At 30.8% G+C, this 26,888-nt stretch overlaps 1 protein-coding gene across 1 annotated transcript in view; it reads left to right on the top strand.

Moving 5' to 3' along the window:
- The window catches only part of LOC132953099 (ras-related and estrogen-regulated growth inhibitor-like), an 81,556-nt gene that overhangs the window by 12,533 nt on the left and 42,135 nt on the right, over nt 1-26,888 (top strand). The window contains exons 3-4 of the mRNA XM_061025667.1: nt 7,848-7,904; nt 25,750-25,826. Coding sequence (XP_060881650.1) covers nt 7,848-7,904; nt 25,750-25,826 — 134 coding nt within the window. The remainder of the gene's footprint in view (nt 1-7,847; nt 7,905-25,749; nt 25,827-26,888) is intronic.

Raw genomic sequence — 26,888 nt, 5'->3', positions numbered from 1 at the left:
AATTAATATTATATTAATATTATATTATAATTGTATAAGTTATAACTGATATAAACTAAAAGATACATATTTAGAATTTTAAAAAGTAGTTACTACTTATATAATATATCTCCCCAATTAAATAGGTACCTACTTTTGTAATTTGTAAATTTAATTTATGGTCACGTATATTCCTTAGTTATATATATGTTGATGTATAAAGTATAAATATATAAAAAACTAATATGTTTCATTACATAGGTTCAATAAACTGATAATAAACAGTCGTTTAATGTTCAATACTTTTCCCCTTATTTGTATAATGTTTTGAACATCTTTTTTAAATATGTAATTCATGTAATATATTGTGTAGCTACAAATTATAACACATAATATACTAAAGGTATAAAAGATCAAATAATGAATATTTTGTTTAGTATATTTGTAAAGGTCAGCTATACTACAGCTATATATCCAAGTATGCGAAATTTTTGCTTATACATGAGAAAGTATTTTTTGACAGCCCGTTTTTAATACCACTCTATTAATAACGGAGAAGTTGATGAGAATATGGCGAAATCGAAAGTGTTGTTTGAGGATCACAAAAGATATAGATACCTAATAAACGAACATGTTTCTTTTTTCACAGATACTTTATTAATCTAAGTCGTATACAGTATATACATGATACATAAGCACATATATGTTTAAACGTTTGTATGATATCACAATCTGTTAATAAACTTTAAATATATGTATGCATGATTAATATGTCTTTAGGTGTTTTAAACAGCTAAATTAGTTTTATTTAATCAAACAATTTATATCTTAAAATGGAAACATAATTATTTTTGATAAGAATATTTTGTTCCTATACATTTGTAATAACGAAGGATGGGTATCTAAAACCTACACAAAAAAGTAAAAACTATGATAGGTAGGTTTGCTTAGTCGTTTTCAGTTTAAAAAAAAATAGAACCACATGATATACAGATACCTGCAATGGCCAGTTGTCGGACATAACTCGCCTCGATATGGGATGGTGGTGTGAACTGTGAAGTACCTAATATTCAATATTATTTAGAATGCGATGATAAATAAAACATTTTTAAATTCTAAGTGTCGAGGTTAGGATTAAGCCACGCTGGTCGTTAACTGATAATCCATTAAAATTTCTCAACAGTTATCGGTACGATGGACGACGGTAGGTACCCGGCCATTGTTTTTCTCTTAGAGGACCTATACTGGGAAAATCAAAAAAAGATAATTTCATCAATAAAACAATATTATATTCTTCATTAGAATATAACATTTGATAATACAACTGAATATAGTGGGCAGTCGTAAGTGAAAAACTGCTATTGAGCAAAATCCCTGTATTATTGTGTCTGCTGCAGAACAGTGAACACGATCTGAAAACGTAAACAATAAATATTTTATTATCTTTTAATAAAACAATGGGGATACTGCGAAATTTTAAAGGACGAGGAGTAAACAATCACGCAACCGTAGAATAGACTAAGTACAAAATATAATATGAGAAAAAAATGATTCATTGTGTTACTTTAAAAGTAAATAAAAAAAAATATGTATACAAATTATGCTAACCTGACCTCTTGCATTAATAGACATCGTATATACAACATTCATTATTGTTTCCACTGTTATAATATTTACACACTATTTAGTATTTATACACGAAAATTAGATCTAGATCGAAATATTTGTTGTGCAGCAAACCATATTATAGTCCATAATTGTATTATTGCTTATATTATGATAAGTTTAATTCATATTATAAATGTATAATATACCTACTATAGGTATTATGTATAAGTAGTATTTATATTCTGAAATAATTGTTTATATCAGATATAATAATATGTATCTTACTTCTTAATTTTATTCAGAAAACAGTTCAACATAATATTATATACTATCAGCTATTTAGAAATTCTATCACGTATTCTTCACTAATGTTATTTTTTCTTTAACATATGAATTTAGATATTCAGCCGCTGGAGATGAAATCGCTCTTTATATAAGGTATATTTCACAGTAAATACCTATGTAAACAAATTAATAACCTGTCCAAATTCTCATTAAAAAAATATTTTATTGTTTTAAATTAATTTTATAGCAACTACTTATATTACACTTTTTTTCAACTTCATAAAAGTTGAAATAAGTATATCTATATAGACGCGTTCGAATAATTTTAACACGTAAACGTATTATTTTAAATGTGCTGAACGATATGTTTGTGGTATCATATACTTAGAAATTATCAATAACATATTATCTTTTTTTTCTAGGTATTTTATATATTATATATTATTATTATTTAAATTTGTCAATTAAGTAAATATTGCAGTCCTGTAGATTTTACTCTAACAATACATGGCGTATAATAAATACAACATCGCGAATTCGATAGAAAGTAATGATTAATATTTATCGTATAATATTACACGCGTCATATTTATTTTGTCAAATTTATAATAATGTAAATTAATAACATAACAATTTAATAGTTGTACCTACACTTATAACATTTAAGTCTAGTTCGGTATTTTAAATTCTTATTAGCATATTGTAGTAAGTTAGTGTAGCTACGATTTTTTTTTTAATATAGTGATTAGTTGTATTATGATAACATATTACTTATACATTTATGATTTATTATCTATTTGGATATCTTATTCTTATAGCAATTTATGATGTTGTGAATACTATTTTAAAGTGTGAGAGTGAAGCGAGGGATATGATTTTGAGAAACTTTGTAAAACATAGCTTATAACATAGATTTATATAAGCCTATTATAGAATAAGCCCTTACATAGTCGGTACAAACCCAGAACAAGGATTTTATAAACCTTACATAATCTATTAAATCAAACATATTTATAGTTGATGGATCACTTTGTAAGCTGTACTATCATTAAGTACTTATATAATATTGCATTATTGTAATATTATTTATGACTTATTTTGCATGGTTTATGAAAGTTATATTTAGATTAAGTTACTCATCTTATGGTTGGTGACAATTATTACTTATATTAGCATCGTCTCTCTATTTTTATTTTTTAATGAATAAATGACACTGGAGTTTCGATTCTCGACATAAATACCATTGAAGTAAATGTCCATATCTTTATAATATACCCATTGGTTATTATCAAGCTTAAAACGACATTTTATGAAAAATAAAGAAATTTTATCTCCGACGTCTGGACAATAACGGTTTATACTATATATTCAACATCGGAACATCCATACATATATATTACATGTAGCCATTGGATTATTGGAATATATTTATATATATTATGTTGTAACGTATCTACTGATTTTTCATTTGTATATAAGACGTGTCTGTATGGTCCTAACAATTACAAGAAATTTCAAAACAACATACGCATCATTATGTACGAGAAGTATAAAAAAGAAAATTATTTTACTTTTACCATTATAATATTATGATAGCTGATATTCGATTATCCGTCAAATACACTTCTGATAAACAACTATTATGGCCTGACAGTATAATAATAATAATAATAATAATAATAATAATAATATAATATAATATAATATGTATTATGTAGAAAGTGATATCTTTTTTTCTTGAAGTATTCGTAATATAGTCTTTTTTCGACCCAGACCTTTCAGATCCTTGACCCGTTTTTTTCTCAGCCAAGTATATATATGTGGGTGATATTGTGTTTGAAGGGAGACTAGGAAAAAATATGTATGTATAATATATATATATATATACGATATACGTATAGCCTCCCTCGGGCGAAAGGTGATATTCGATGTAATAATAAAGGATGACCGAGTTTATGAAAACTTTTGAAGATTACCAAAATCTAGGATATATAATATAATATAGTACAAGGTCAGTATCTGAAATGACCTGGTTTTTGTTTAGCGTATGACTTAACGTTAAGCATTTTGTAGGTAGTGTACCACTACCAAAAATAATTAAGCTATAATTATAAATGCATATGGCTGCTGGTCGCCAGCTTTTTATAGTATTTAACCACCGTATTATTCATTTCGGTTTTTTGTTTTTATGTTTAATGTGTAACAACTATTTTAATTGTTTTTATACTGTCTTATGTTACTTTACAACAATATAAGTGTTTATACCTTACTGCACTAATGCAATACAACTAAAATAATGAATTACTCATGGTAGGTATATTACATTACAATTAATTAAAATAAAATTTACGTTTTTACAAACTTTTTAATATTGTCATCAAATTCCGAATTTCTTTTATAGGTTTCAAATTGTTTTCGTATGTTATTCTCTAACCATATAAATATGCATTACTCATTCCAATATTCCATTAATTACAATCGGCAAGATTTCTCATTGTTATTTAATATTCTATTAAGTACTCATATGATCACAACTTATGAATCATACATTTAAGCTAAAAAGTATTAAATCAAATTATAAACATATATTTATTTGTTTACCAAACAATAATATTTAATAGAGCGAAATAAATTAAGAGGAATTAATACACACAAAACCTTTAAAAAACAGTTATCAATCCGATTCTTTTGGTACTATTTACCTACCTACCTCAATTTAATATTTATATTCTTGTTTCGACTATTCTATGTATGGAAACTTGTTGCAACTTTTCAAATCTTTCCCTGTTAAATAAATGCAAATAAGCGGTTGACCTTTTTAATTGATAATAACATCTTTATAGTTCATTTGTTTTTTAAGGTATATGGTCGTCTGTCGAGTATAAGTTTAAAAACCAGAATGTACATAATATTATTTACCCAACAATTTGATTAATTAATCAAATTTTCGTTAACGTCGATCAAAATATTATTTTACTGATGTTTGTTTAAATAACTTATACATGCAGTTGTTATTATTACTTATTATTTTTTTCAGTGGTATTTATATAAACCTATGTGGCTACGATCACAATTACTAATTAGTATATTAAATATTTGATACATAATGTTACACGATGAAAATAATTCATTAGTGTGCATTATTGTTGACATGTTATAACGTATGTCGTTAGTCGTTACATATATTATATACAAGAGTAGTATTATAAATGTAGTTTTGTGATATTCAATGCTGTAAGACGTATAGTATGAAATTAAGTTGAATTTATAAAATAAAATATGCATTTATACTTACAAAAAACTCATACTCACATATTAAATTAATCAATTTAAAGAAAAAATAAGAACGATCCCCAACTGGTTTTATTTTTGTCATTTAATCGAACGAAAAAAAAAATTAACGGACATTATTTAATACCTACCAACTAACGACTACCTACTGTAATTTATAAAATATAATAAATAGCTAGTTTATTTTGCTTTAATAATTAATAATATTTAAATCAAGAACTAAAGTATTTTCTCGAAATCTTAAGAGGTGGTTGGGTGGTCACTATACTCTCTCAGTCTATCCTTACAAATATTTGAGATCGCCCACCATGAATAATTTTACAATGGGAAAATACATTTTCAACCATTACAAATTTAATAATAATATATATCTACATTATCGTACACTCTAGTTGTTTTCAATAATCCACAGTGTACCATACTAACATAATAATATACAGTGCACATATTATTATGTAAGATAAGTTTCACATTTGGCTTGAACATATATAAAATGTAGCTTGTAATGAAAACTACATATTAATTTGAAACAAATATGTTGTTTCGCCAATTTCGGTATTCATTTCTGCGCATTCATATATAGAACAAGTATAATAAGTTAAACCTATTGCGTGATATTCTGTTCGAATTTATAATAATATGTTTAATAATTTGTTAGTACAATAATTTATATTTTCTAACGATTAATGCATAGTGAATTATTATTGAATATGTATTATAATTAGCTAGTAGTAGCATAATGAAAAATAATAATAATTTGTTTAATGAAAAAAAAAACCGTATTTTTTTCTCTCTCACGATATTTGATCGTAGTACAAAAGTATCGAAACATGAAAACTGATTCAATTACAATACGTGTACGCAGACCAACTATAAAAAAGTGTTGAATGAAAATTTCTTTTCGTATTATAATTATGTATACACCTCGTACATGTATGCCGTACCCATACTACACACATACATCAAACATTAATAGGTAATCATTTTATTGGATTGTCGTTTTAATAAAATATAGAAGGTTGTGGTGACTGGTGAGTGATGCGGCCGGCAAACCGCAAGCATATAGTGTTCAATGTCAGATCCCGCCTTAGATATGTCAACGTAACAATATATAATATATTGACATATTGTATACAGGTACTTACAATATTATATTAATATCATATCTGCAGTATAGATGACGTCGGAATTTTTTTATCACACATTAATGTTTTATTATTACGGCGCACACGCTAGTGCGTATTTATTGTCTGTACAGCTTAGTTTTTCCCGTTCTACACATCATTGGGAAAAATCAAAGTATTCGAAAATATCGCCTTTGTACTATATAATTAATAAACTTAAAAATTCCATAAATCGGAATTTGAATATATCCATAATTTAAATACAAAAATATGAGTCGAGCATGCTAAAAAAATCCTCCTGCATAATATACGCGTCTGCCATTGTAACGCGTTTTCGGTGTTCAGATAGCTCGAATACCTATATTATACGGTAAAGGCAAACGATGACGGGTGTTCGCTGTTCTTTGGAGCCATTTAAGTTACTCTAAAATACGACTTGCCACCGAACCGAAATTGATTCCTCGGAGTCCTAGGTAGGTACCGTTTGCCCGACATCGCGGTGACGGGCGTGCGTCGACGAGCGGCCGCGGCGGTCGTAAATGATTATTAAAATCTTGTTTTGACTACGGCATGTTTTAAAAATATATTTGCCATTAATTTTATAATATCAACTCTACTCGTATATTACAAATTATAATATTATAGATAACATGTTAGTATTTATATTTATTAATTCATGTATTAATTTAATCTAAATCAATTTATTGCAATTTAGATAAATAAATATAATAAAATTTTTTAATTTAAATAACAGTGGTGTATCTTAAGATTTAATTATGTACCATTAGTAATTAATATGAAGCCATAAATGAAAATTATGGCTTGTTGTGTACTTATAGGTAGGTATATATTATTATGTATTTAATATTTATGTTTCGGACACACAATAACTGGTCTACAGAGTAAAACAAACTACTCAGTTGTAACTAAATACATCATCGGAGGTTTACAAACATATAAATAAGGAAATGAGTATTGGTAATCGTTATTCAAAAACAAATTCACACAATTTATTTGATAATAAATAATAACAGTGAACAATCTCGTCACTATACTTAGGTATAAATTATAATTGTTCAAAAACTTGAATCTTGAATAATTTTCTCAATTATTAATATTTACTGTAGGTGGGTATAGGTACTATTATTATTATAGTTGTCTATAGACTATAATACTTATACCATGACTAAATAAACAGGCCTGTCAGCTAAAATTTCATTTTCGTTATTGTCGCTCATGTTCCCCAGACATAGAAAGAATAATATCAAACGGATAATGTAGATTATTATTATAGCGTACAATATTTTAGCGTTTATTCCAAGTCTGAGGAACATTTTATCACAATTTAATGCGCAGTTTTATCGAGCTGAAATGCCTGTTTATTTAGTCATGACATCATATACATTACAATACATTATTATCACTAAACAATGTAATATGTGACGAGTTACAGTAATAAAATTGAAAATTTCTTAAGTATTAATTGTTTTGATTTATTATGATATAATTTAAAAATGTGGAACTCGACAAGTTAATTAATTAATATGTATTTTGTTACAGCTGTTACGGTTCGATACCTGACAAAGAGATACATCGGAGAATACAGTTCAAACACAGGTAAAATTTAATTACCTAGCACATAATGCTATATTTTTAAGAGGGAAAAGACAATATTGATTTAGAAATTAGTTATGAATATAATTGGGTACTGGCCACTGGATAAGGCATCTAATATAGCGCAGTGATGACACTATTATTGTTCTAACACTATGTTGAAGAATATGTACCTACCTATTATGTGTATATTCTACTATTTATTGTATTATTGTTTCTCCAGTGTATAATGCTATTCTTAACATTCTCGTTGTCGTCTCTGATTATTATGTTGAATATATAATATTATAATGAAACAGTCGACTTCAATACGTTTTAAGACAATAAACGATATATTAGATAGCAAGTGACGGAAAAACCATTATGTTCAACGCCATAGTTGATTTTATGATCATTAGGCGAAAACGTCTTTGATTAAAAAAAAGTCTTCACCATTGTAAGATTCATTTTAACAACTAGATCTATAGATATGCGTTAACGAGTTATTACCTTTTTTTATACCTTATACGTCCACCATCCATGTATTTCTTTGAAAATTCAAAAATAAGTACTTCTGTGCAGTGACTGTAGTACCCATCTTATAGTGGTCAGTGTATAATTTTATTCAAAATGTTCAAACCTAAAATAATTATTTTTACTTTTCGATGCTAACGCACATATATATACTAATTATTTGGATTTCGACAGTTTTATCTCTGAGTTTTACTGTTATGCTTGTACTCACACGAAACAAGATTTAATATATAACTGGTCTGTAGTGCGGTGTTATCGTACACAATAGTCGTGTATATATATATATGGGGTCGTAAAAAGTCGGTGTTGTAAAATAGTTTGAATCCTCACACTTCTGATTATGTGCGCCTACGCAGTAAGAAGGTATTTTTCCTTCGTCTTCTGCAGCAATGCGCCGGGCACACTGATATTTGAATATTATTATTATTATTATGTTTATGACACCTCTCGATCTCGATATTCCTTTTACATAATTACTAAATTACCCTACATACTCATTCTACCGAACACCCTACGGATAAGTTATTACAATCATTATTACGCATATACAGAGCGTTTCAAACGTCTACTTCGATATCACTTTTCAAAAACAATGAGCGGTCGCGCGTACTCGTATACCGTACACTCACTGTTGTGCACCTATATAGCATATAATATACGTATAGGATTTCTCAGCGCAAGCAAAGCCAGCGGCTATCACGCCCGCGTGCTCGCGATTCCTCATAACATACAAACATATTATTCATGTATAGGGTACACGACGTACACAATATATATAAAAATATTGTTCACAGCACAATATTATTACACTTTTGAATGGGTGGCCACGCGAACACATTTAATGTATATACACTATAATATACACGGTAGATCTAGTTCATTATTGTGATAGAGATTGGTTTTTTTCTATCTCTGTTCTATTTTAGAACTTTTTTTCCATATATTATTATTATATAGCTGCAGCCTGCGCCCTGTAGGTAGTTATTTATGTACCTATGTATAAAATATATATATATGATTTTGTTATGCCCGAGTCGCGGGCACACCATATTTAAAAACAATGATCAATACTATACTATAGAAGTGAAATGAATTGGTGAGCTTATTCCTCTTTCTTTAGATCGTCTTCTGTCAATATTTTACATTAACTATCAAGTATTAATAGCGACTACCCAATAATAGTAATAATAATAATATAAAAAACACTTAACTCAAATCTCAATATCCAAGGACTGAACCATACCTGCACCGAGTATTAGGCGAAAATCTTTAACACTATATTATAATTAACCGATAACTTTTTACGATCAACAATATTTAGAATACATATTTAATGTAATTAGTAAATATAAAGCGTTAGAATTAATAATGGAGTTTGATTAATTTCACTACTTATAGGTATTACTAATTTTTTTCATAGTAAAATTGTTTTTATTTTCATATAAACAAATATACTGAAGCATTACCAAACCCAATTAGCGTATATTTAATGGAGTATATCAATTTTTATCAAATCTTAGGTGTACTATATATCAATATTTGTAACCTTCAATCATCGCATCGGTTTAAATGATTAAATCATATAGTGTTCTTGCCCAACGCTGACCCAGGGGACCACCTTGCCGCGGCCGCGGGGAAACTCATGAGCCATACACCATAGGACATGTTGGACAAAATCAGTATCCGCGTCGGGTTTCGATCGTTATCCTTTCGATAGAGAGAACCTATTTCTATACGCGTATTGTTCACTATATCCGCTGTGCATGGTCAGGTACCTATGTAAACATTTATAAATACATAATAATATACTACAAATAAGCAGACCCGTCGAATGTAGGTCGATTATAACTTGTACTAAAAGGAAAATATATCTCCGAGTTCAATGCCGAACTCGTTAGTCGCCACCGCCGCCGTGTGACGATGATGGCTCGGCGGCTGACCGTATGACGTATATTGTACGTATTATTCTTAATATTATGTAACACAAAACGCTATATTGTATCAATAGATAAATAGATAATATCATAATATAATATTATTATGTGCGAGGACGACCGTCGAAATTGAAGAGAAAACACAATACTTGCAACAGTGCAGCGTATTAAACGTGAATACATATGTATTATATAAATGTGTATTATTGTAATATAAACCTACTAGTGCGCGCGCATCGGACTTTGATGAAGAACTCCGATCGAGTGGTTAGACGCATATACTGCAGCGCGCCGGGAACGTATGCAATACTCGCAATAGGACGTGGTCGACAATACGCGTTTTGTACTCAAGTCAGGTCCATACATTCGTATACCCTTCGCTGTTCAAACCGTCTATATTACGTATAATATATATAGAATGACAGCGTAGAGGACGATGTAAATATAGATATATATGTATAATATATTATATAAAACTAAAACGCATAATAAATGTATAATATTGTATTATGTATACCTATAGGTTAGCTGGAAATTATATTTAAACGCGCCGCGAGCGGATAAATAGATTTATTGTTATTATTGAATTATCCTATCGGCAACTTATGGACATTGGCTTATAAAATTACATGCATATAACACCATTAAAATTATAAGTGATATTTACAATAGGTGCATACAATTTAACCAAACCACCTTGCAATCGGTACCTATATAGAACAAATTTTTTTTTAATCTTTAAGCGTCAAGCCCTTCCCCCTTGAATATTAATTTGCTTATTAGGTTATATAACCTTCCACGATTTCGGGAGGCTTTTTCTTAATAATACATCTCAACATCCGTTACGAGTTAAATTGTTTTTACTAGTATTTTAGAGCCTCCCCTCTCGAATATTTGCATCACTGTATCTGTATAGGATGTGGATTAATGGCAGATTATATTATTATTATATACAATTCACGCACGCCGCTGTAGTAGTACTTAAATCATAAAAACACGCGTTACTGCACCGAGACGGCGGTGGCGGTATATTTTACTACTTGCACTACACACCTGCCACCTGCTGCTACAGCGGCACGTTTATGTATAATATGTTTGGACATTTATTGTTTATAATAGTAATAATATTAGTAATAATAATAATAATAATAATAATAATAATAATAAAGTCTGCAGTTAGAGTCGTTTTCCTAGTAACTATATATGGAATATATATTATATTATGTCCCTACCTGTTTATTAAGATCGAAAACAAAATTTAGTGTTCTTTTATCTAAATATCCAATATGGCTTATTATATGTATATCATAATAATAATATACGAACACAAGCAGTTCATCAGCGTTTAAATTATTAGAAAAAACAACATATTTTAATAGTTGAGTAGGTACATAGTTGCTATATTATATTCCCTTCTTGCGTGGTCCATTATAATAATATGCCACCGTTAACTATACCAACCCACGTCTCCGATACACTTATCTATAATGCTATTAAAGCAGTAGTATATTATTGTTGTGTACGTCAAATTATTTAATATATCGTTCGACCGTTGTAAATATCGCGTGTCTTCTGTTCTCCGCAGTGTAGTTGTTACAATATATTATTACCGGTGGCGATCTCGTGCCACAGCCGCCGCGGGTAATTCGGTATAAACGAGCAATCAAAAAAAAGGTCCAACCTCGCCCCATTATATCTATACTGTATAAGAATCTCGTGTTATATAAATATGACGATACTCCTATGGTTAATGAAGATATTTAGAACACCCGCTAAGTAAATATGAATAATATGTACGCGGGTTTGTAACATTATTATTATTAGGTATTATTATCATTATTTTTAATTAATCAACGGTTGATTAATTTAAAAAAAATAATAATAATAATGAACAATGATTAATGCTCGGAGTAATCGAAATTATCCGTTATTATATTACAGGCTTACAGTTACGCAGGTAGACATCAGTGACGTCTGCCCAGGGGGCTCGTACCCGTAAGAACTTAACATTTTGACCCCCCAAAATACCAAGTAGATCCAATTTCCGACCAGAAACCACCTTGAGAAAGTTGAAAATTGAAACAGTTTTACTGCTCTAAAAGGTGAAGACAGCGAACAAATGTAAGACATTTTACAACATTGTAAAACCAATTCATTAATCAATTCGCTCAGAAAGAAATATAATCTACTAAATAAGTTGTAATTTATATTACATAAAATATATGGTATACCATTTTATCATACACTTTTTGTTATCATGAATTATAAGTAATCTGTTAGTTATGAAGTAATAACTATACTTATCGTCTGTGCTGACCAATTGAAAAAAAATAATTTTTGGGTATTTGGCTTAACAAATTCTTGGGTACGCCTTACTGGAAGACATCACCGAATTATTTATCAATAGGTATTCAATTTCATTTAACATGATATTCAAGAAAGCCTAACGTGAATGCCTCATATAAATTATATACTAGAATATACCTAAGTAATATTTCAAGCAGCGTATTTATACGTTGTAAAGGGTGTAAGTGGTTTTTTTTAAGTTGTAAATTGATATTTTATTCTTGTTCGTCGTTGTATTGATTTCAAAATTATTTTTCTAGTTTACGACTTTAAGCTTCGGCAGTTCAGCCGAATTCAAAATAAATATCTTATTAAATATAAACCTAAGTTCTTGTAGAGTACATTAATTGAAAATAAAATTTAATTTGGTATACATTTTGTTTTTCACTACCAATAAACTAAACATTTATTTTGTTATATTTAATTATTATTAATTTATAATATAATATATTATTATATAATAATTGTATAAATTGTATACATGCATACAATGTATTATACAACTAAATTAGAAGATAGAATATTAGAATTTATTCAGTTTTTCGGGGATTTTATACAGCAATATTGTTAATTCATGCACGATTATTTGAGAAGTAGATACCTATACCTATACCTATTTAGTTTTCTACGTCTTAAATAAATTATTGTATTGTTATATTATTAATCTGATATAGTTAATAATGGTTGTAATCATTACAAGGGGTAACTATGTATTAATGTTTTTTTTTTACATTTTTATCTATCTAAATAATATACTGTTCTGGTGTGATATTCTAGTCGTGTTCGATTTAAAAAGCGTAGGTATACCTAACGTATTTCTATTGTTCAACGTTATTGACAGAAACAAATTTTATATTCATTTTCAACATTCATTTAAATTCATATATAATATATATATTATTATATTTTATTATTCAATAATAATGCAAATTTATCATGATTCAACGGTTATTTTATTTTCATAGTGTACAATGTGTTGCATATTTAATGTTATTGTTTATATTTTACTTATTTCTTATTACTTATTAGTTATATTATAGGTAGGTACACTTACTACTATTTGTCGGTATTATGTAAGTACGTGACATTAACGGTATTCATAAAGTTCTGATGAACTGTTTTATGGTATTGAGATTTGTTCGAAAAAAAAGAGTTATGCGATTTAAGGCTTTCACTTTGTTTTATGGACTTTTACATAAGTCGGTTTCTTAGAGTAATTAACCGCCGTATACCATATAACACATCAATAAGCTCATAAAACACATGTCGGCTGCTTATCTCGATTTTATAATGAATAAAACAACGAAGTATAATTATTGCGCTCTCACGGCCTTTCTAGAATATTTCCGAAAATTTATTTAAGATCACAACATAATAATGTGTTAATAATATATTGTTGTTATGACACATTTAGCATTCGATGTTGGTGAACTATGCTCGTGTCCCCGAACACTAGAGGTCCATAAATCTCATTTGTCCCGCGCATTGCTTTATGATGGCGCTAACCGTAATACGATTTTTTACACACCATTAAAGCCATTCCAAATGATCCAAATACCTCTAGACTGTTCGAAATAAATAGATTCTAATAATAACACATAACATTATGTTTATTAAGACACTATAGATGGACCGCCGCGATGTGTCCCATTAGGCGCCTAGCTGTTCCGGGTTTATATGTTTCTATGATTTCGGCGTCTAATTATTTCCTATGTATACCTACACCCTGAACTCTGTTGCAGCTATGACTTTTATGATTTGTGATACGCCCTGTTAAAGTTAATTAAAATGAAAGTTGTATAACAAGCCGGCGACGATGTTTTCGGAATGAAGAATATATATTGGATGTACTTAAATAAGTTTTTTTTTAAATTACCGCCGTCATAACGTTTTTTTTTATTTTGTCAATTCTGTAGAGAATGATTTGTCTTTTAAACGTTGTTAATTACTCGGTCTAAAGAACAAATTGCAAGTGGTCGCTTTTGGAAACTAAAATGGGGACCAGTTAGTCGAAGTGACAAACTTTTAGAGGCGGCAATTAATTAAAACTGAAACAAGGTTTATATAATATGTTTGTGCGTCTTACGAGTATACATATTATACATTTGAATAATTTTAGGAGTAAAAATAAGCTTTATTAAATTAATAATAGTAGCAAATTTTAGAAAATGTTTTAAACATTTATGTTTATGATGAAGAATTATGCAGTTTTTATTGTATTAATTTTAGTTCATAAATTATTGTATTTATGTAATATTTGTTATTATATAATTTTGTTATTTGTAAAGAAGTTGGAACATTTATACAGTTTAATATGTAAGTAAAAATAATTAAATCAAATTGTAACAAAATTGCGAACTTTGTTCATAAATTTATCACATGACTAAGAAAAGTATACATTTTTTCAATATACCTAGTTTAATAATAGAGACATTTCTAATATAATATAATATAATATTTAAATAATATGTTATTATATGTTTGTACGGGTATAAAGTTTACCTTATAAAAAATAATTAAAACTAATAATATTTTATTTGACAGAATGAATGTTGACCGTCGTTGTTTCATCGTTGTGATCAATTCATATGATATAATTATATTATATACTTGTTCAGTCATTCACATTTTATACGTTTTTTATGTGAAAATATAAAAATAAATTTCTCGAAATGAAAATGATTAATGTTCGCCAGAAATACGTGATTTATAGTGATTTTATAACGTATTAATTAAAGCTACTAGAGTTTTTTTTTTTAATGTTCAATCGGCTCAATTCTTGTGTTCGTAAAAATAGATAATGAAATAGCACGTGAAAAAAACATCTAATTAGGTAATCCTTTAATAATAAATGTTTTACTATAAAAAGTCGTACATGGTAGTATAATGGTACATCTACTATTGTCTAAATTTGAATTAACTGTTTTTTTCTATATATATTATACATTGTTCGTAATACACTGGTGCGTGATGTATATTATTATTTCAGATCCGTATATATATTGTTGTCGATGTATTTGATGTATTATAATTTCTCGCATAGACGGTATAAATTTCACGGCGACTTAACGTTTAAAACGAGAATTCAATAAATCATAATAACAGCACTCGCTGTGTAATATAGCCTCTATCGTGATTTCTTAGAACTTGAACAACTGCGCGTACAACTAGTGTTTAAAACGATATATTACATTGTTTTACGACGTTCCGGCAAGATCGATGATTTACGCGTTTCGCATTTACACGTATAGGTATTATAGCGGTAGTTAGGTACCTATACGCAAAGGTGGGTAAAGTAATGAAAAAAAATCACTTGAGTTTGCTGAGTTAAGTCAACGTTAAGAACGTTCAGCTATAAGTTAATATTTTATGTTTATGTATTATTAAATTCATAATATGTATATATTTTTATATTTGGTTAATACTAAGCATCCAGGTCCCTCGTACATATATATATGGAAACTTTTAATTTTTTTAAATATACTAATAACTTAACATTTCATTCAAAGTGCATCCTATACTATTCCTTGTTAATGCACGCAATTCGTTTTAAAAACAGCAGTATTATGCCTAGTTATTAATAAACTATATTTTAACGTAATGTATTATTTTTCTAATTAACTGGAAAAAGGTAATTATTTATTCTAATCGATACTTTGAGCTATATTTGGTTAGTTCGAAAATAAACCAACTATCTACATTTTATATTATAAAGTTTAAAAAAATGAACTTTTGACTATCCTTTTGATTATAGTTAATGCCCATTTTTAAGTATACGTATATATATATAGTGCAGCCCTATTATATCTTCAGTATAATTCTACCCAATAAATGTGCATAATATAAACGATTTTCGAACGAGCTTTCCACTCCGCGATAAGTTTAACAGCGTTAAAACTCGCGTCCGTCCGTCCTTCAAATGATGTATAGTATTTTGGTTTAAGTATTAATAAGTATACAATTATTGTTTTAATATAATATGAAACGTTGATTCCCGCGCCTATACATATAGCACGGCGGTCCATATAATACTGTAATATAATCGAGCGAGTTGCAAATGTATTTAGTATAATACTATAATATAAAATTATATATTAGGTATTAAAACAACATATCATGTATATGTATAACGCGTGTATAGGTCGTATATTGGCATATCGCGATGTGCCGTACCTGAGCAGCGGATACGTCTGCAACGGAAATATAATACTCGTGTAGGCATAATATTATAATAACATACAATATATACGTACCGAGGTATAATATAATTCACGCGGTAACGATTATCCGATTAATTGAACTATGCGACCGCGTTTGGATGGCCCCGACCTATAGCACCCCGTCATCACCTCGAGGGAAAACGAGACGCGGAGAAGATAGGTACCGCGCGGAGTTCGCTTACTCGCGCGCTCGCGAGATCGTCCCGCGCACTTCAACAGGTGTACCCTACGCTACAACAGGTGTATGCCCATCACTGCAACAGGTACAATATTATGATATATAATAATATTATGTATCTAGTCGGTTCATCTCCAATTATGATACACGCCGCGCAATAGCTTTATACGATTTAATACAATAATACATGCGCAATAAAAACCCATGGATATCGTGGGGATGATGCGGATGACTTAGGCGCAAAAGCCACCACGATCAATAGATTTTAGATTATCTACATCATCATTATTTCGATTATTATGCATCGTTATTCGTCACGGACGGTATTATATGTTTTCCATCGCGTGCAGCGGACGGTTCGTTTTTCTCCCATACATATAATAATATATAATATAATACTATATCTACGCGACCCGAATGCCGGCTGCGCGTCCATTTTGGATTGTGATTACGGAATCGCTATGCAACCTATAGCCATATAAAATATAAATATATAATTTATTAATGTATAATATTATGCTCAGTGCTGGAATCTATTTATCTATAACACATTTAGCTCCAGGGCTAGATAGTATGCACTGTCTTATCGAAAAAAATTTAATTTTAAACAGTTTTAAATCACTCACTATATTATATAATAATGTACGTTTAGATGCAGCTAGATAATAACTGAAGATCCATAAAAACATAAGCATAATAATTAATAATATAATAGTTTGAAAGTTTTTCGTTTTTACTAATATTAAAGTTTTTTTTTTTTTAACTCGTTTTTTAAGTTATTTTGAAAACGTTTTTACAATCATCGAAACGAAATTCTTGTATTTACTATTTTCTAAGCACAATATTATGTCGAGGCGCCCTCGTATTATATATTATATTATACAAACGGCTTACGTGAACCGTATATACTATATGTATTCCGCCGCTATATAATCGCGTCGTCGTGCGTTACTCAATCCCCGCGCATTGACCGCATAACTTGAGGTAGGATTTCCCGTGGGCACGCCAGGAATCTCTGCGACACTATATTACTATTATTATTGTGCGTTCTATGTACGTATATATTATATTGTAAGACGCGCGCCGCGTATAAACTTGGACGCGTTCCCGAAATGTGTGAAATCGCCGTCGCCGCCCGCCGCCTCCCCGTTTTCGCGGCGCAGACAAATTTATCGCGCTTTCCGCCTGCCGCCGCCGCGGTCAACGGCCACACGTATTCTCTCTCGGCGGTGTTATACATATAATATTTGTATAAATATATACAACGGGAAAAGCAGACAATTTAGTGACCGATCACTGCAGCGTATATATAATATTATATAATAAAATATAGCAACCGTTCAAAATTGTATAGTACACACGGATTGGGCTGGCGAGCTACCGATAAATTATCCGTGAGCCGCTCGTTAGTGCCTGTCCCTAATTTATTTTTCTATATGATAATTGGAAATTAGTAGAAACATTAGTAGAAAATATAATTGAAACGAATTATTAAACCGTACAGTAGCTATAGTCAAACGTTAGAAATCCTAAAACTCGGTGAGCCGATACCTTATACGTAACCAGCAGCGCTGATTATCTATAGTCCAGGGGGGTCCAACTTATTATATAGTTGGTGGGCCAATTTATACTTTCATAAAAAACACTGCAGTTGGGACCCATGATGGGGGCCGCTAAAAGAAAAAAAAATTTCCCACCACGAGAATTTTGATTTGTTGTGGCTGATATATACTAACACGATATCTACATACATACATAGTGAGCTGAATTGAATCATGGTTTTGGACCCATTGCACGTATGTTTTATAGTAATTTTTAGTTTTTTCTAAAAACAGTTATTTTTTAATATAAGTTCTAGGAGGGGGGAGGGGGGTAAAAATAAGGGAACCTCCCCGATCTGCACAATATGCCAATATGGTATAATGATATAATGATAATGCGCGTACGTCACAGCATATGAAGTCGAGAATCGACAATATAGTTAATAATAGTGATCTGTACAATTTACAGTTTCCTACGACCATGGAACAACAATTATTCGAGAATGTACACCGCTGTTAGACTGTTTTTGGTTGAATCATCATTTAACTGTAATGATACTGCGATCATATGAAGTTTGAAATGGGATGAACGGAAAATTATAAGCTCCGAAAAAAATCCGACTAGTCTGAGTGGCTATTACCTATTACTTCTCAGTTCACATAGTTGTATATTGTTCGTTTTTTGTTAAGTTTGTAGCTATATATAGTTATTATAGCTGGTATACTCAATTATTAATGTCGACTTCACACGTGCTTAATACCTCATTCGTGCAAACTCAAACTAAATTTTTCTCGAACTTTTGAACTTTGTTGAACTTTTAAAATTTCAATAATAACAAATTTAAAAATATAATATTAGTAAAACAAACGCATAAACTATAGCTTAAAATAGTTGCAAGTTCAAGAACCCATATCTATATTATTTGCTTCCACCGCACTCTCGGTTCACCATGCGTTTAGCAAAGCTACATAATAATACATATCAAATAATCACGTAAGCGTTTAATGTATTTTAGAATATTATACAAACATTGTAAAAGCACAACGAACCCACATATTTATACGTTTCAATAATTCTGGCTGCAGTATGTAGTGATGTTTTTCACGTTTTAGACGCCATCACCTTTTACGTATTTAATGAACCCCGGAACTTTTTTTTCGAGATTTGTCTATTAAGTACGTATTGATGGCACATAAATAGATTCGGAACAACAAAATATCAAATAACATAATAATATTACACCAATTATAATTATTATAGTCGTAGTGAACGCATTGTTGCGCGAAATTTGAAACGTGTAGAAATTTATATTTTTTACTTTTATTATTTATCGAAATATTGCGTTCGACATTTCTATTTTCCCGTTCGAATTAAAGTAACTTTGTTGAATATAAAATACAATAATAATATAATGTACTACCTATGTTATTGTTGACAATTGTGCATGGGCGATGCACATATATATTGCATATTATTATAAGCAATATTGCAATGGAAAAAATATGTGTAAACCCACGCTATTCGATTGAAATTGAAAACGTTTCGCGGTGTGACACGAACCCGACAAAAAGGTCAGAAAGTAACTGCTTTTAGAGTTTATAGACACACGCCGATGGTGTTATTGTTATGATTTAATATTATGTACATAATAATTATCGTAATTATTACAATTTCACGGAGGGGACATCGGACGCAGTGATGACGTTACAACGAATCATGTCAGCGGCGAAAGGCCCATCGCTCATAAATCAGCCCGACACCGGCCCATATTACGACCTCGACACTAGCCCATAACAAACTCGACATGGGCTTTTACACGACCGGATACCGGCCACTCGCCAGAACCCTCCCCCCAGGTAAATGACGCCACTGATCAGACATTCAGACGTACTTCCGATTAAACGACGTCGTATTTTTTTGTAACACGCGTTAGGGTGAAATACCGTCTGATATACGATTTCACGAAGTCCTTCGTCGTGGCCGCGACGTGTTATATATAATAAACTATACTTAATTCGTTTTCTTCTAAACGAGAAATTAAAAAAGTAAATTAAACTTTATTTTCGAACGCGTGTGTATAGTCTAGCGGAAAACTATAGCCGCGGTAACCCGTAGGAGTGTGCCCGGCGCAGACGACAAATTACAGAATCCGTACAATTACCATTTACCAAATAGAGTTTATCGACACCGTTTTTGTATTTACTGCGACCAAATATAATGCGTGTTTATTTTATTATTATTGTTTATTAATATTGTTACCGTTAAAACGACGCGACGCCGCCACCGAAATCTGCACGCTCGGTTGTTTGTGTTTGATTTGGTCGTCCGATTCTGTGAACCGCGCTGGTGACGTTCATTTGGTTTAATACTTAAAACGCCGGTGCAACAATAATATACATTTTAACCTTCGAAACGATGCACTATATACCACCTACAACGGGCTACGACCACTGCCAACACTAATACAGTAATACGATTATACGGCAATATCAATATTAATACCAATATTAATAATGTTGCAGTGTTATATTACTATTTAATACCCTTTAAGTAGTTTTCCGACGAAATATAATTATAAATTATAACTATATAAAAATAGTAGGACTATTATCGTCAAAAACCGCGAGTAAACACACACCTTGCATATCTAGAGTTTTAAACAAGTACAAATAACTGCATATAGGTATATCTCCAACCATTCGTATATTGTATTTTATTTAATAACAATAATTATGATAATGAAAACATCGTTGTCCGATGGGTACATGTCATACGCATAATATTGTCTTTTATGGTTTTTATCGAAGGAGCACGTATAAACTAGAACCGATGGCGAGGTTGCACTCTATAATAATATTATAATAAATACCAGGTGATTAATTTAACGTATAACACTTATTATTTCAATAACTATCAACGTTCTTGAAAATATTTTTTACAAAATTTTAAGTCGTTCAAAAATAAAATGTTTCTAAAAAAATTATATTTTTTACTTTTTTTTAGTGACAACGTGTATTTTTAAGTTATTATTCCAAAGCAGATTAATTTTTAGAGCAGTTTAATATAAAAATCGAATTTTTTACAAGTAGGTAGATTATAAAGTTGTAAGTATTAAAAGTTTACCCGAAAAATGTTGGTCCACTCATCTAATAAGCTTTAAATACTTATATATAATTAATACATATTATAATAAACTATATTTGTCAGAAGTTTGATTTTATTGATCGAAATACTTCGTAAATATTCAGCTTTCGAATAATGAATTAAACATTTATGTTGTCATTCAAAAAAATAAAATAATTTAAAAATTAATAACGATAAAAAATAGTTTAAAAAAAAAGTTGTCACGACTATTATAGTATTACGTAGATAAAATTAATATTTTCAAAACCGTTTGTGTTTTTTGAAATAATAATGAGTGCGTCTTACGTCAAATGGATCACCCCGTATATAGTATATACCTATATTACTTACGCGGCGTGTACCTATATCCTCAGATTTCCACCCGTGACACGTAACGTGTTCATTTGCGGGCCGGAGCCGATCTGATAAGCATATTATACTATTATGTATATAATATAATAATAATATTGTATATAAATCTCATCGTGACCACCTCCACGGGGGATACCCGTCACCGCCGTCGCCGCTTGTGCATCCTAGCTGCAGTATTAAATACGTGGTCTCGGATAACCCTATTAAAAAAAAAAATAATAATAATAATGATGATGAAATAAACGGCGTCCTGGTGCTGCAGGTACATACACTGCCGCGGAGAGGAGAAAAAATAATCGTAGGAACGTCTTACCTACACGTACCTATATTATATCTACATACTATTATATGTTATATATTATGTATTTCTTCCCTCGCGTTTTATTATTATAAATATAAATAAGTATACGATAATATTATATAGATACCGTCGCGGTGACTCGACTCGTGACGCGAAAAATTCGTGTCCTTCGGTCCGTTACCGCACCATACGGTTACTGCCCCGCCGCTGGTGGTCACACACGCGCTACCGAGATACGTCACGCGTGTACGACAATAAATCTCAATCAAATGCGCTTTTCGTTTTCCCCGTTTTTCGTTTTTAAACGATGGTATAATAGAGGTATACACGGTATAATATTTTATTATTTTTAATATAACTTACACATTGGTTTACCAACCTATAATACGGTTTGACGGGTTTTCTCCGGGACCTTTGACCCGCCACCGCCGATTTACGGTTTTTGCGGTAGTCGCGGCGCGAGGCCACGTGGGTGACGTGACCTATACACGCGCGCAAGTTCAATAAACATCACAATATCGGTATATTGGCCTTTGGGTGCGTGTAGGCTGCACCACTACAACTGCCTCGTCCGTTTATTATTTTATTTCGAACGTACATAATATTATTATAATACGCCGCCGCCGCGGTGTATGGTGGTGCGTATTATTTATGATATAATATTATTATGTATAAATAGGCGTACAGAATTCCGTCGGCGGGCCTGTACAGTCAAAGTCCGCCCACTCGGTTAATTGAAAACGAGAGAAAGAGAAAACGTCTCGTCGCCGACGATGTTTTCATAAACGATTTGTATAATATGCGCGACATAATTAATAAAAATGTGGCGGGCGCTTCCTATCGTAGTTATACGTTACGCGTATAATATGTAAATATTATACACACAGCGGCCGGAATCAAATTTTTCTTCTTCTTTGCTCGTTCGTTTCGTTCAGCCGCGCGATTCCGCTATGTAGTCGGCGCGCATCGTTCACCCGCGCGATTCCGCTATTTAGACGGCGCGCATATTATGGAACACCACCGTCGCGCCGCCGCCATCGACCTCGGTGTACTAAAGACCCGCCGTCTCGTCGTCGGTAAACGGACACCTTAATCTGTTTTCTATGACGGACACTTTGTACGGTGAACATAAATTGGTGATAATTGATCGTGGACTATATTATGTGCGGTGATAATATATTATACTGATAGTAATATTTATCGCAATCACTTTGTAGGCTATGAAAATAAACCGGAAGTGGGAATAATATAGAATATTTATTTTTTCGAAGTGACCGTACAAATTGTCGTACAACCCTCGTCGTCGCGTACGCGATAATAATAATATACGTTTGTCATTACACGGCCGTACTATATAATATTACCTTTGATATTCCGTACCGCTATGTATAGTACCTATATACGCGTAACGTCGATATTACATTATTTTTTTATACTTACGAAACGTTTTAGGTGACATCTTCGTCAAGTTGGCAGACACAACGTAGTCGCTTCTCTGAAAATATTTTCTTTTTTTCTAATTTCTTCATGTCCCGTTTTGACGATATGTATATATGTAGAGTTATTAATTTTTAAATTAAAACCTTTTTAGTATATTACTATCATTCGACGTCATTGCAGTGATTTAACTCATCGAAATAGGTAATTGTATGATAAAACCACGAGAGAAAATAATGGGTAAGCTATTATTCTATGCCTTTGGGTTGGGTAAAAAATATGGACATGTTCATGATATTATATATAAATATTTGCTTTCACTAAAAATTAAAATCGGACTAATCTACTATAACTTTTTTCAAATTAACTCTTACTACAAAATTATAAAAAGTCATAATATGTCTAAACATAATATCTTACCTACCTTTAAGTAACGCATATGTTAATTATGTTTCTAAAGTATCTGTCTACTATAAACATAGTACAATGTTTAATTAACTAAATCGTATTTTTTTTATATTAGTATTTTAAATAAATTGTAATATTGATGAACTTCGCTTACTAGATACGAGCTTATACCTCAGTTGGTATTCGTATCGGTTACTACTTGAATTGTAAATTATTTGGCTAAATAAAAAAAAATGTATTCGTTAGTTAAGCTAATTTTATTTCTTTGCAGTCAACGACCATATAAAGTATCTTCGCAGTTAGTATATTACATTTTAGTTTTCCCACGGTGCATCAACCTGCAGACGTACGAATGCATGTGTTTCTCAGAATTATATACCTATACATAATTTTGTGAAAATTACAAATTTTAACTTACTCTATAAAGGTATAATAATCAATTTGAATAATCGTTTAAGGATACCATACAATTTCAAGGTCTTATTTTAACCAAGGTTAACCAGTGAGGAAAATGACATTTTTACAATGACTTTTCGCTCCTGATAATATACAATTTGTTATTCCAAACAAACTAACAATATATTTATACAACAAAGTTTTTTAAAGGTACGTACTACGTAGTAAAAATAATGAAATTTAGTGTTCACATGTTTTAAAAAAATGATTAAATTGTTGAAAGTAAAATATTAATTTAATTTCCAAATATCATAATAACACATGCACACATAATTTCACTATTTTTTAATATCACGTTGGCCCTGGACCCTTTAAAGGTTAAGTCTACAATCTAATAATAAAAAATGTTGGTAAAAATTAATTTTGAACATCCAAGCACCAAGCTATTCCCACTAATCGTTCTAATAAAACTGGCTTAAAAGTAGTATATCTTAAACATGGTAAAATTTAATTAAATTTGTCGCTAAGTAGGTATATATAATTATTTATAATATAATATGTAACTTGAATACTATACATAGGTAGTACATATTGCTCATGTAATGATTACGAACACTACATAATATTGTAATAAAGACTTCTTGAATAGTTTACATAAAAGTCAAGTCGTTTGAATATATCTTCTATATACATAGGTACGTAAAAGCTATTTTTTTATAAACAATACGTGATCAATTCTGAAACGTAAGTCCCTGTCACGGAAGAATAATAATGCACATAAATGTTTGGACTAGGTATTGATTTATATAATTTGAACTCTGAAGTGTTATTGGTAGATTTATAAATGCCTAAGTCTTGTCTGTCTGTATCCTATATAAATAAATATAGGTATACAGGTATGTGTGCGCCTATACGTATGTATCTACCTATATCCAAGTATAGGTATGTACGAACTATTGTATAGTATATACGCGCTGAAGTAGTACCTTTTCTGATCTAAAAATAGATAACATTTATCACGCCGTTTGCATAATGCACTTTTAATTAATCCTTTTTTGTTTTGTTTTGTTACGTATAGACCTGTTGTACAGACACGACGTGACGTTCGATAGCGTTCTCACAGAAGTGGAAATACTCGACACATGCAAATATTCGGTAAGTACAACTGCGGCAAGCATATACATTATTACATATTATTATAGTCATAAGAGTCCGTATACCTCCCGCGCACAGCACAATAGTCGTGTGCGCGTTCGAGAGATAAAAAGAAAGAGAAAAATAATAATATATAATATACGTAGATATACGTGATCTGGACAACAATGCGCGCGACTATTATTCCATTCCGCGTGCAGCTCGCGAGCAACGCCGGCGAATCATCGTCTCCCGAGTCATCTTATTCTTGCGCAACACAACAACAACGCGTCCGTCTATACCGTGGTAGTATTGCCCATAATAGCTACCACTGTTACAATGTTTACAACTATATACAACTACAACACTATTATACTACCATAGGTGTACACCACCACCACCACCACCACCACCACTATACCTGCGCAGTGACACTACATATATATATATTATATTACCCATGTACCATAAATACATCTCGTCCGTAGTTGTAATACTATACAATAACCGATTATAACGTAACGTCACGTTTCGGCTTGAAAACAATTTCAAAAACGGTGTTCGTATTATGTATAATTATGTATCGGGTTCGAAAGAGTTATTGTTATTGTCGTGTCGGTCGTGTATGGGCACAAAACGCGAGCGGTGGAATAGCTGGTACATCGTACGTATTATAATATTATAATATTATAGTATAATGGCTCGATCTCGAAGATGCGCCCAAGACCACGCGTAAAATGTAATAATAATAATAATAATAATAATAATACGTGTTTAGACGAAATCGTATTTATTTTTCTCTCTGTACACATAAAATACTAATTTATCCGCCGCGCCCATAATGATACGGTTATATAGACAGGTGATGCGGTGGTTAACCATATCATATACGTGTATAATACCTATCTAATACCTATCTTTGACCACAGTTAATATAATAATATATACGTATGCGTGTGTGTGTGTTTTATTGAAAGCAGTGCCTACTTAAAAACATATTATACGCATTTATGGCGCGGCGCGCGTCTTCCCCCGTATGCCAGCTACACCTATAGGTATACTTACCTATATATTATATTTTCT

Source organism: Metopolophium dirhodum, chromosome 9 (assembly GCF_019925205.1).
Source record: "Metopolophium dirhodum isolate CAU chromosome 9, ASM1992520v1, whole genome shotgun sequence".
NCBI classification, from domain to species: Eukaryota; Metazoa; Arthropoda; class Insecta; order Hemiptera; family Aphididae; genus Metopolophium; species Metopolophium dirhodum.
The sequence above is the reverse complement of the archived record's forward strand: the minus strand, read 5'-3'. Positions and strand labels throughout refer to the sequence as shown.